Source organism: Cyanistes caeruleus, chromosome 1 (assembly GCF_971803275.1).
Source record: "Cyanistes caeruleus chromosome 1, bCyaCae1.hap1.1, whole genome shotgun sequence".
Lineage (NCBI taxonomy): Eukaryota > Metazoa > Chordata > Aves > Passeriformes > Paridae > Cyanistes > Cyanistes caeruleus.
The window spans coordinates 97,026,326-97,039,287 of record NC_141701.1 but is presented as its reverse complement, the minus strand read 5'-3'; the positions used below and the strand labels follow the sequence as shown (position 1 = coordinate 97,039,287).

At 36.0% G+C, this 12,962-nt stretch overlaps 1 protein-coding gene across 1 annotated transcript in view; it reads left to right on the top strand.

Moving 5' to 3' along the window:
* TNS3 (tensin 3) overlaps nt 1-2,621 on the top strand; it is a 251,975-nt gene extending 249,354 nt beyond the window's left edge. Inside the window, exon 32 of the mRNA XM_086843893.1 lies at nt 529-2,621. Coding sequence (XP_086700019.1) covers nt 529-577 — 49 coding nt within the window. The 3' untranslated portion in view covers nt 578-2,621. The remainder of the gene's footprint in view (nt 1-528) is intronic.
* The last annotated feature ends 10,341 nt before the right edge of the window (nt 2,622-12,962 follow it).

Here is a 12,962-nt window from a genome sequence, read left to right as displayed (position 1 = left end):
ATCTCTGGTACTCAAAGACAGAAATGTCTAGTTTTTTGTGTGTCTGCATAATATCAAGCATAGAAAGAATTCCTCATTCTATTATATGCATACATAAATTGAGAGGGTAAATTATTTGCATATTGAGGACTAGAGAAGAGTAGAAAGGATGGGATTTTTACAATGTGAAAAATATAGATGAGCTGACACAGTGCAACCTACAGTTTCAGGAAGCTTGCTTCTTAATGAAGGTATTTCACTGATATAGTCTTCTTCCCTCTTATCTTCCAAAAATAAAATAATTTTGTTTTAGGACCTTAGTTTGTCTACCTCTTCTATCAAAAGTGTATTTTGGCACTGGACATGCAATATTACTTAGTATAAAAAAAGGGATTATGTTGTACTGTAAATCTGCCCAGGGAGAAAATGGATAGAGATCTTTTCATGTATGTGTGTATATGTATATGTATATATGTGTATATACTATGTATATGTATATATATGTATATATACTTACATAGTCTATTCTTCTAATTTGTTAACTTTTAGGAAAGACCTACTTCTCTGCGAATATGAGTGTGAAGAGCAGGTAGATTAAAAGAACCTTTGCTCACCTGTGATAAGTCTGTGTAAGAGGGGAAAGGAGAATTTAATTTGCTTGGAATAAGTTGGCTCCTGTCTGCTGGAATTCCCAGCCACTGGCATGTTTTCTGTCAATGCACCATAGTGCAATGTTAATGCAGGTAGTGTGTGCTGTGCAATGTTTGTTCATAGTGCACAGAGGTAAATACTTCATGTACAAGTTCCAAACCTTTATTTGTAGTTAACACAACTGAATTCTATTAACTTCTTAAATATGTATTTTCAAATTAAAAAATACCAAGTGCTGCAGTTTTCAAATATAAGTTATTGTATGTTGGTGAAACAGAAATTGCATCTGTGCAGTGTCTATGCTATTTTATTTGTAGGGCATGTATGCTGGCACATACAAGAAGTATACCTATGAAAGAAACTAAGTGCCACTTGCTCTTGTGATTTCCATTATTTGAAAACTTTAGAAGTCACAAGGGAGTCCAAACCAACCAAAGTATGTCACATAGTAGAAAATATGATGCCACGTATCACTAATTTAATTTAGAATGAGAAACAATCTAGCAGACTATATTTTCTTGGAATAATTGCAGAAAAAATCATGAAACTAGTGTAAACCATTCAAGAGTACCATAATATACAATCTCGAGAGCAGCTCTGGTAAAAGTCTGTAGACTGTAGTAAGCAAAATACTGATTATTATTTAAAGATTATTTTTGGATGAAAGTTATGTTTCATAATTTGGTTCTGTCACTGGAGTCCAATATAGAGTTCAGACAGCTAATTTTATAGACAGCTGTTTTTTATTAATTACTCTGCTAATTAGTTGGCTTCGAAGTGAAAAAGAAATGTATTTATACTGAGATGTGGTGCATTTAAGTATTTGGCACTACCTAAGAAAGACATTCTGAAAATAATTTAATTAAAATTTGGAGAGAGAACTGAAGATGTTTTATCAGTCTTGAAATAAGCCTCTGTACTGAGATACAACTGCTAAGGCACCATGTTCCAGAATCTGTCCTTTAAAAGGTTCTTCAGAGACTCCTGGCATTATTCAGAGGAAATAATCTACCCAGTGTGAATAAGGATTTGCATTAGATTCTAGACTGTAATACTTTGAAATCCTTTGAAATGATAAAGTGTTTTAAAGGTCACTGTTTTAACAATATGCTTTTGTACTTCTGGATTATGATTTATTATTATGTGTACACCTAAGGTTCTCCAAGTGATCACTCATGATTTTTCTAAGCTGGATTTCAGGAGCATTTAATCACATATGTAGATTGGATATCTGATCTTTTTATGGAGGATAACTGCACCACTGTAATACTTTCCAGTACTATCACAAAAAACTGCCTGTGATAGATTTTTATTACTTAATTGAGTGTAGCTCTCATTCCTGAGAAAGAAAGATAATGCATGGTCAGCCTGAGATCAACAGGACTCTGTATCTCTGCCAAGATGCTTTCCAGTGTTCAGTCAATCCCAGCATGTGCTGGTGCCTGGGATTGTTCCTTCCCACATTCAAGATTTTGAAACAGAATATAACTTTAATCTTCCGTAATTCTGGCATCAAAGGAAAAATAAAAATGGTAACTATGCGGGGCCAAATTAATTTTGATTTCTGTCTCAACACTGGTTGTCAGAGGCATCTGGGGAAGGGACTGCAGTCTTGCCATTTGCAGGTGGCAGCTAGGAGAAGATGGGAGAAAGCCTTGTCTCTGGGGAGACTTTGCCTGGCAACCATTTCATGTCTCACATGGGACAGGCAGTCAGCAGGGGAACACCAAAGACACTGGATCCTCCAGAGAGATTCTCCAATCAGAGGGTGAAAAGTCTCCACCAAAGGGCTGCAGTGGAAGGTTGGACTGGGCCAATGGACTCCTGTCAGCAGGCAGACTTTGGGAGGAGCCATGAGGTATAAAAGTAACTGCGTCACAAGCTCTTGGTCTCCTTTTTTTGCCCTGAATTAGAAGGTGTTTTTAAGACTTATTTTACTTATCATTATCTTCCTCTGATTTTGCTAGCAATAAACTTACTTTGTATCTCTAGTTTCTGAGATTTAATCTGTATTTTGCCACTGGAGTGTTCTCCTGGTCCTTATCTCAATTCATGAGCCCTTTATTAAAGTTTTCTCTCCCACGTCCAGCTGTAGCAGGGGAGGGTGAGTGAGCAGCTTTCATGAGTGCCTGACATTTTGCCAATGACATGAACCATTCAGACTAAAGTGCAAAGCAGCAATAGGAATTTTGTCCTGAAAGTGCCTTAACCTTTTGGAGTTCAGCTGTTTCAGAACAGAAAACAAGGTACCTGGAGAACAGCTGAATTATTTAAAAGTAGGCCTCCGTATTATTAAATATAATGTGTCAAACTCTGTCATTTCAGAAGAGGAGATTACTTTGCACAAGGGACTTTTAAATATTTAACTTTTGTATCTCAGTGAAAAAGGACCGTACATGGCACTGTGTATTTTCAGTTGTGTTATTGGCCCTTTTTGTCTAATTAAGTTCTTGTTTGTCTGTATCTAGATAAATCATCAGATCACTTACTTGACCATTGCTTTCAGAACTCTGGCTTTAATTTATTGGAAAAAATGCAGCATACCATATGCAAACTTAACTCATGAACATCTATGAGGCTGCACTGCACCAGAGCTCTGGCTAGCTTTGCAGTGATGCTTCTCGCCCTCTGGTGCAGCCAAGTGCCAAGAGCGGGCAATCACTGGGGCGTTGGCCTTTCCCTCAGCAAAACCTCCAGAGACTTGGGCCGCCCCAAGCTCTGTGGTGCATGGCGTTAGGGGTGGAGGTAAGAAAATCAAGGAGTCTCTCCAGAGTGAAGTTCCCAGCAATGGTTTATTTACGATGGGAAAACAAGGAACACGCACCAGAAGGCATCAGATCCCAGAAAGCCCTGAGAACTGCTGTGCAATGGTTAAGTAGAGCCCAAGCTTCGGGGGAGGGTACAAACAATGGACCAATAGGGAGTCCGGAGGGGAGGAGTAAGGGGAGGGGATTACAACTTCAAAACCAATAGAGATAAGCAGGGGGAGGGAGCAAGAGACACTAACCAATGGGGCCTCAAGGGACAAATGATTGACAGGGAAGGATCTGGATAATAGGGTGGGGTTTACAATGATTTACAGGGAAGTAGGGGCAGGGTTGGGGTGGCAGACAAGGGATTTTCCAGAGGGAAGGGAGGGGTTTATTTTGATGGAGAGGATGAGGGAGGGATAACAACAGGTAGAAACCAATACATTTAACCCGGGGGAAACAGAACGTTCCAACAAAGCTTAACATTATTAAATAAAACACACTACAACATTTCTACTAATTCAAAAGAGTCTTTTCTATTTGTATGTAGTCTGTGTAGCTGCCAGCTAGAAAAAGAATTTCCTATACTCAAAGGATTGGTTTGTATTTCATGTGGTACTCTATGAAGATTACATTTAAGTATGCTGGCCATGAGTTATAGGTCTTCCCATAATCACTTTTGGTCTCATGTCAGTGATATGAAGAAAGAAATTCACTGAAGCCCTTTCAGAGAAATCACTGATTTCCCCATTTGCCCTTCCTCAGGAGAGAGAACACTTTATTAAATTTCTTTTGGTTGGTGAAATGGAAAATAAATTGTTCTCATAGAGCTTATTATGTTTTATACATCTATGTCTTGTATTAGACACTTGAGTAGATCAGATGATAGGTAAGAAGACAGCATTTTCATTATGTCTAATGACTTCACATCTGGTCTGTAAATGAGAGTGTTTAAGCAGGAGCAGATACAAAACTACTGCTAAATAAATGGTATTATTCTTATATCCATTATAGAATTGTAAAGGCTAAAGTACAAGGAAATGGTTTAGCATTTGATAGAGATGAGATATTGTCTTCCTCTAAAATGGAAACCAGTTTATTTCAGTACTACTTCTCAGGAGGGATTAATGTAATTTGAACTAATACTGGATATGGTTAAAGAAATTGCAGGATGAAGTGTGTTAGGTGTTTTTGCTTCAGTGTACTTGATTTTGGCTCTTGCTCTGATGAATAGCAATGTAACTACCTAAATTCACTTCTATTGTCCTGCTATCACTCAAAATAAGAACAAATGTTTTTTGATCTCAGAGTCTTTGTTGTTTTGTTGTGGGGTTTTTTTTGGGTGTGTTTTTCTTTCTCTTTCTTTTTTTTCTTTTTGTTCTGCCTCCCCCCACCCCCAAAACCACTGTATATCTGCTGGAGAATGTCACGCTTTGAAGAAAAAAGTCAATATTTATATAGTTCCATATGTACTTGGTACTTCCTCTCAAACCCTCTGTGCTATTTTCCAGCCCTATGCATTCAAAATCTTATAAAAAGAATGGGGTAACCTCTCGGGTTTTGTATCAAAAATCATTATAGGTGTAGTAAAAGCAACATCAAACAGTTTCAAATATATTAGTATTATCAAATATAAATATTATTATACTATTAACATCAGTATGAAATATATGCTATGAGTAGCTATTTACTATTAAAATAAATTCCCAGAAACATTAACAGTGGTAGAACAAGGGACTTTGCAACATTTTCATTTAATTTGTACTGAAGTGTATAAAAGGATGGTATTTGTAACACAACAGACTGGTTTTCTATAGCTTGTTCAATGGAATTGGTTTACTGCCTGCTTGGTTGCAAAGAAAATAATTAGAAGTACTTTGATATACTTTAGGTAGAATGGAATGGAATGTAAAAATAATTTGACCTACTTGTAAATTAACTGCACTTTGTTGCTGTTTTGAAGTTTATACTTCATTAAAGAGGGTTTTTGAGATTTTAGGAATATGGTGCTTTGAAGGGGAAGAGTCTGAACTCCAAAGATTGCACTTCAAAAGTTTTGTATTTCAGCTTGCAATATGGATACCTTAATTTTAAATTTTTTATATGCTGTCAAATGGAAGTTTTATTACTTGCTGTCTATGTGGAGAAAAAGGGTATATTGAGAATTCTTGAATATTTTTACCCCTTTATTCTCTCTTTGTAAAATTTTCATTGAATTCCCTCTTTCCTAACAAGATTGACATTGGTAAAAAAATTATACTTAAATAGTCTAGAAAAAAAATATTTAAACATCATGTTTGGGACATAATTCCCACACTAATCCTGGAAATCCTCTCAACATCATCAATTGTATTTTACTATGACACAGTAGAGAGAGAAGCATTAGGTGTTGAACTTTTATTAAAAAGCCACTAACTGCTCTATTTACATTCTCCATTTGTCAAATCTAGTTCACTTCTATGCTGCCTTTGGCTTTTGTTGCTATGAGGGAAATCCAGCAGCGCAAAATTTAGAATATGCTGTGATGGGGAAGATTTGAATTAGCAATCTTGTTTCTTGTTTGTTAAGAGAAGAATTAAGCTCTAATAATTGAATACGTGTCATGGAAAATAACTGAAAAATACTATTATGAAGTTTTACTTGATAAGAATTTAAAATTTTTTTCTTTGTTTCTACGCTAACTCAGTTTTTATTGGTGTCTTAGGTTACAATGTAAGATGTAACCAATAGTATGTATTCTATCATCATCTGTTAAAACCAAGTGGGCCAGTGTTCTTTATCTCTTCCATGACCCATCCCTCACAACTCTGGGAGGAGATCTTCTGTTAATGGGCCATTGAGTCTCACTGCATGACTGATGAAATTACATCATCCAATTGTGAGCTGCTCCACCCAGGGGGAGGAGCCAAACATTCCTACCTGGGTAAAATCTGAGGTTGGAACACCGTAGATGACCTTAGCCGCTGGATTCCCAGAGGAAGACCAGACCCTTCTTCTACTTCAACAGAGTTACGTCTGTCACTCCAGTCACCATTTAATTGGACTGCTGCCAACACCCTGACCAATAAACAGGGTGTCAGGTTGTATTCTGACTCTGTCAGCATTTTTATACTATTGCATTTATTTTAGTTTTCCTATTAAATTGTAGCTCTGATTTGGAATCTCCCACTGCTTTGCTTTCAAACTAGTACAATTGGTATTCCTCTTATGCCTTTCCAAAGAGAAAAAAGTTGACTGAGGTAAAGGTATGATATATAGTCTACATACTGTATTTCTTATCTTTAAAGATAATCTAGTAGAGTACAGGGGAGGTAAAGGTAATCTTTGGCTTGTCAAGTCATCTAGGCTAGGGTCATGTCAATGATTCTAATTTTGGAATATATCTAATAGAACAAATCTGAAAAAAAAAAAGGTGTCACCACAACTTAGGTCCTAATATCTGGCTATCTGTGATGTTTCTTTAAATCTGCGCTCATGTAAATACAATTTCAATAAAGAACAAGAACCTTAACATCTGCCAAGAAGCTGAACTGGCCTTTGCCTACTAAAAAACATAAATCCCCTTTGCTATTTTCAAAGCTGAAATAAAGCCTTTATCCCAATGTCAAGTAATTTGAACTTGAAGCAGCTGCTGTTTAAATTCTTCAAAATAAATTTACATTTGAATCCACCAGAACAGAAAATTGCTACACCTTTTGTGATGAAAACATTTTTCTTCTTTCATTTCAATTTTCAATTAATCTGAAGACCTTTACTAGTTGACAGTTCTGAAATTTTACACCTAGGTTTTCCATTGGTGAATTTTGGACTGATGTCAATTGGTCTCATAAAATTTTTCATGTATCCCCTTGCTACCTCTGGGCTAAATTTACATTTGCAAATGTGAAGAAGCCCCATAAACCTCCCACAGATCTGTTTGTTGAAACAACAGTAACCTGAACCCATCAAATTTTATTTTTCAATGAAAGATATCTTAAAGAAATCAAACAAATGTAGTTCCTGTCTACTAAATTAAATGATGCTTTTCAGAGAGAAATAAGAAAGGGTACCCTTTATTTTCCTTCAGTATTTCCTTAGCCATGTGATCCAAACAAATCAGGAGCTAGTTAATAAAGCAAAGGCACTTTCTTTAGCTCATAGCAGTGAGCTTTAGAATTCACAAAGTTGTACTTTTCAGTACCTGAAAATGGACTCTCTACAGAGTCCAGACTCTCTGTCTCTCTACAGAGAAGATTGCTGTTGTTGGCACAATTGTGGCATGCTAAAGGAAGGTGATCTTCTGTTTAAGATCATCCTTAATCATCGTGGTGGGGCCTCTAAACTGTTTCCCTTTTCTCTTCAAATATGTTGTGTTTAATAAGCAACTTTTCCAGCAAAAGTACATCTTCAAAAAGAATGGGAATGGAGTGCAACAGAAGACTTCCTGGACAAGCTGAGAGTAAACATATTTAGCAGTGAAAACAAGGGTGATAAATGATTGACAGAGTAATTGCCAAATGTGCATGAGATTGAGAATGCTAGGGTCAGGAAGCTAGCTCTTTTGGTAAAATATTTAAGGATTTTGCCTTGCTTCTATATGGAATTTGGAAAAAATAGAAGGAAAAAAAAAGAAAAGAAAGGTCGAGGAAGTAGCATAAGTGTTTTGTCCCATGATCTGTCTTTACAATGACAGTGATGTCAGAGCTAATATCTTTTCATGTGTGGACTAGTTATTTTTTTATTAATACTGATCCATAGCAGCATGCAAATGCCACTGAATTGTGGAAGACATTATTTCTTATGTCCTTTGCAATGTTTCAGAAGCATTTAAAGGCCCCCAGTGGAATAAAGATTGTGCATTCAGACCACACCACTGTGCACCAAAACCTGCCTTTGAGAAGTGTTAGCAGGCCCTCAGGTCTCTTGTGTCCCAATACAGTGCCCTGGCAAAACTGCCTCTAGTTAGTAATGCACAAAAGTAGTATTGGAGTCAATGAAACTTAAATAGAATTAGCATAATTGAAGAGATCGGGTTCTCAGTTTATAAGAACAGAGAAGAAAATGGGAATTTTAAAGTATAATTTTTTAGTTTTGCCAGGATTAGAATAACCTTGACTCTCAGCCAAGAACATTCCAAGTGAGCTAACAGCAGGAAACACATCCAATGTTGAGATCATCTTTGCAATAAGATAATAATTTAATTTCATTTGTGAAGGTCATCCAACCTTGTTTAAGGACAGTATTAGTGTACAGTATGTTCACATATTTTAATGTCACAGTGTGAAAGACATGAAAAGGAGTCCAATTACCAGGATACAACTACTCTAAGAAAATGTTACAAAATGATGCAATACTATTTCTTAAAAAAAATATTATAATGAAATGTTGGAGTTCATAGATATTATTTTAACTTTAAAGTTTAACTTTGAATTTCTTCATTTAACTCCATATTTTTTGCCCACTATATACAGGTGTTCAAATTCATCAAACATTGGAATCAGAAACCATTTTGAGAAGTCAGTCAAGATATTCTCAAACTGCTCAGAGTAGTCATATTTGGCTTATTTGAAACCCAAGAAACTACGTAAAAATTATTTTGGATAAAAGTGCAAAAGAAGTGGTCCTACTCCTCTGTTAAATTTCAATTTTGATCTATTTCATTATGCAATCATGTCTTCAGATTGTGCGGGCCAGGATCCAGGAGATGACAAGCACTAGAGAAGACAACTTCTTTTGTAGAGTTCCTCCACAATACATGTATGAAAACCAGGCTTTAGTTTAAACTTATAAAGGAGGTGCCTGTGCTATGGCACTTGGCTGTGAACTGGAGTGACAGAAGTGTAGGTGTATTTTTCTCTGCCTCTTTGCATGGCTGAAGTGAGGTGGTTTCTTCAACTGCTTCTCCCACATATGCCCATGGATGCCCCTCAGCTCCTGTGGATAGGTGGAAAGGAGACAGACATATTAGAGTCCCACTAATCTGTGTGAAATATTTTTCAAGAAAATTACCTGTAACTTTTGGAAAGTAACAGAATTGCTTGGGAAAAAAAGGAGCAGAGGTAGCATCAATTTTAACAAATCAAAGGTTGTGCTACAGATAGCTTTCCTGGTTTCCAGGATTCTCAACAGAGCAGGAAAGTTTTCCTTTTAATATATATATATATTTAACTCATTCAGATAATATATGTATTGGAAAGCTGAGAGAAGGAGAAATTTGCGACAAAAATGCACTTTCAGTTATATTTAACAAGTCACCATGACCTTTGTCTTCCCATATTCTAAATCTTTCAGTCTTGAAAGTTAAGAGGAAAGCTTTTACTTGGATGAGTTAGGTGATGAACTGTAACAGTGACTTGAGAGTCACTCTGTGGGGTCTTTTTGCCACTCTTCTGACTCTCTTTGAACTGCTGAATATAAATATATTTCTTGGGTGTGGGAAGCAACTGCCTTTTTTAGATGATATTGATGAAGAAGAGATGGACTAGAAGGCTCTCAAGGACTTCACAAATCAAAGAGTATTTTCATGCCAATTGTGGAAGCAGGATTTGGAGAATACTAACAAGTCAACTTGTGGAATGTGGGAGAAGCATGATTTGCTTTCAAGGATCTTAGAAGTTCATAAGTCTTCTTTATAAGTAGTTTTTGTTTTCTAAAAAAAATCAGTCTTTCAAAATCTTGTAATTGAGGATGATGCTTTTTTCCCTCTTCTTTTGTTTTGATTTTAGTTTTGGTTTTTGTTTTGTAGAGCTAATTCTGAATTTACAATGACAACAATTTAGGACTAATTCTACTACAGTAAAAGGGGCTGTGCAGTGAAAAAATAGTTTCAGAGAGTTGATAGTCAGTTGATAATCCATTGATAATCATATTTAATTGCATGTTCATCTATTTTTCTTGGGCTCTATCTCAGTCCGTGCCACTTTTTCATTTCTGAAAGACAAAGTGTTTTTAGTACTTTTTAAAGGAAACTCAGCAAAACTCATTTTACATGACTAGTATTATACAGTAATAAAGACACCAAATCGGCTCCCTTGAGCTCTTTTTAGGATAACATTTACATGTGGAAATCTCTGTCAGTAAAATTCAAGCCTACCTTGTCCTACTTGGATTTTTCTGTTTTCAAGGTCTTGTAATTGCAGGCACCGAAGTTATTTCTACATGGCAGTGTACAGGTCTGGTGATTCACTGAAGAATTGATATCTGAATTATCTGCAAAGGCTATCTCAAGTTTCTTAATTTTGAAAGTTACAGGAAAAGAATTTGTCTCCTGGCTATTAAGTGTATACACTTACTAGAATGACTGTTGCAAGTTGTCCTGGTTCCAGACAAGGCAGGGATAACTTTTTGCAGTATCCAGGAGGAGGTATGGCCAGGACCTGGAGATTATTTTGTTTTACTTTATATCATTGCTGAGGGCATGGAAAAGAGGTTCTCTGTCTCTTCCAGGGAAAAGGTTTCCTTCCTGTCAAGAAAGCATGGTAGGGGAAGCCATCTAGTATTTGTTTATTGTTGTGGACCTTCTGTGGAAATCATATCTTTATCTTATACCTTTAGTTATTAATATTGTTGTTGTTATTGCTCATTGTCTTACCTCATTGCTGTTTCCAGTAAATTGTTTTTATCTCAACCTATTCTCTTTACCTTTTGTGCCTCCAGTTGGAGGGGAACAAAAGAATGAGTGGAGGTGTGGTTTTAGTGGGAAAACTGAATTAGAAAAGACCATTCCTAAACCAGAACACAAGTCAAACTGCATATTATTAATTTTCAGTTTTTTCAGATTGTATTTTCCTCTTAAATGCTCACTGCAATATGCTTCTATTCTCTGCATTTCTTTAGGCATTTAATTCTGATGTTTCAAGCTCAAAGACTGTTGTTTGTGTGAGTATATCTGCCAGGGCATGTGAGCACAGTTTTATGCACATCCTTATGTATATTGTCTTGAGTTCCTTTGCTGGTTGCTATTGTGTGATTGAATACACAATTCTGGCTTCAAAATTTTTTTTTGGGCCTCTGTAAATACTGAAAATGCCACTGTTACGAGTAATTTGTAAAATCAACATTCCTTTAAAACTTCAGGCTAAATTGATAATTGATACTGTAAGTATCAAATTTCGTACTGTTAATGTCTTATAACCTTGCTGAAATACATACAGAGCAATTTAAATGGATGTTTAGAACTTGCACAATTAGGAATTTGGCAATTTGTATGGCACCTTTTTTTTTTTAAAAAAAAAACCTGATTATTCAGAGGAAATTGCCTATATATATATATATATATTTACTGTTTAAACAGATAAAGATCCTCTGTTGACTGCAGACCACCACAAGTTCCAAGCTCAACAGTGGACCACAGCTTCAGTTTAAAATTCATGTGTTGTTTCCACCACTATAGATGCCTGCCAGTATTTCTGCTGATCGATTTTTGCTGCTGCCATGAGCTGTGAAACTGACACCCACAGGGGCCAGTAGCTGTAACTAAAAAGTGTCATTTATAAGACCTTGCCAGTCCTGAAAACACTGGCTAAGTTACTTTGTGACTCTGCAGGAATGGAGACTATTATTGCTTAGTTATATGTCTTTTTCACTTGACTAAAAGACACATATGTTGCTACCTTGTCATCAAGGATTCCCAATGCTTTTTTGGCTGACAAACCCCAAAGTCACAAGACTGTATTCCCATAATACTTTCTAGCAGTTTAACTCCAACTCTTTTCTTCATGAGCTGATAACCAAGTCTGTGGCTTTCTCACACTATCAGCCCTAGGATTATAAATTTGGTTGTCCTGGTTATTGCTAAAATAATATTTACCCATAGCTTGAAGAGCAAAATTTGGCCAGTTGTATCTTGACAGTTGTGTTCAGTGATAATGATGCAGGAAGCACAAGAGAATTCAGACAATCAAACAGGATTTTAAGAGTGAGCTGTTTAAAAATTTGCTAGCAGTTTTCCAACTTATGTATTTTGTGCTGAAAGTTTTCTTTTCTTTTTAATATATGCACTTTTATTTTAATTGTAAGGATTTTTTAAAATGATGACTGCTTCTGAATGTGTGTCATTTTTTGCCTCACATACCCTAGTTAGAAATCGGAATATATCTTAGTAGTCTAGGTGACTCTAGGAAGTCATGATTTGCCTTCCACGTACGCCTCTTTTCTCAGAGTGAAATGATTTGCTACATTAAGAAAGTATTTGGAAATCTATGCCCTTTTGTGCTCTTTTTAATGTAAAAAAGGTCAGAATAAAGTTACTTGGGGAGCTGCAGAATCTGCATGGGTCCAGAGGTATTAAGAAATATCCATTTTCTTTTTTGTATTGCAGAGCACCAGAACAGACTCTGGGAAAGGTAAAAAGGTAGTATAAAATATTGTAATATCATGGTGGATCTTTTACATGTATCTATAGAAAGGAAGCAATTCTGTACCAGAAAAATGTCAAAGCCTGAAAGATGATTAAATTTGGAAACAAATTAATTTGGAAGCAAATTATTTTGGAAACAAATTCATTTAACCCTCCTAGTAAATTGGGTTATTGGGCAAAGTTTCCTGCATGAATAATGTAAGCTATCTAGGGGGTAGACTCTGAATTCTTATGGGAATTTACTA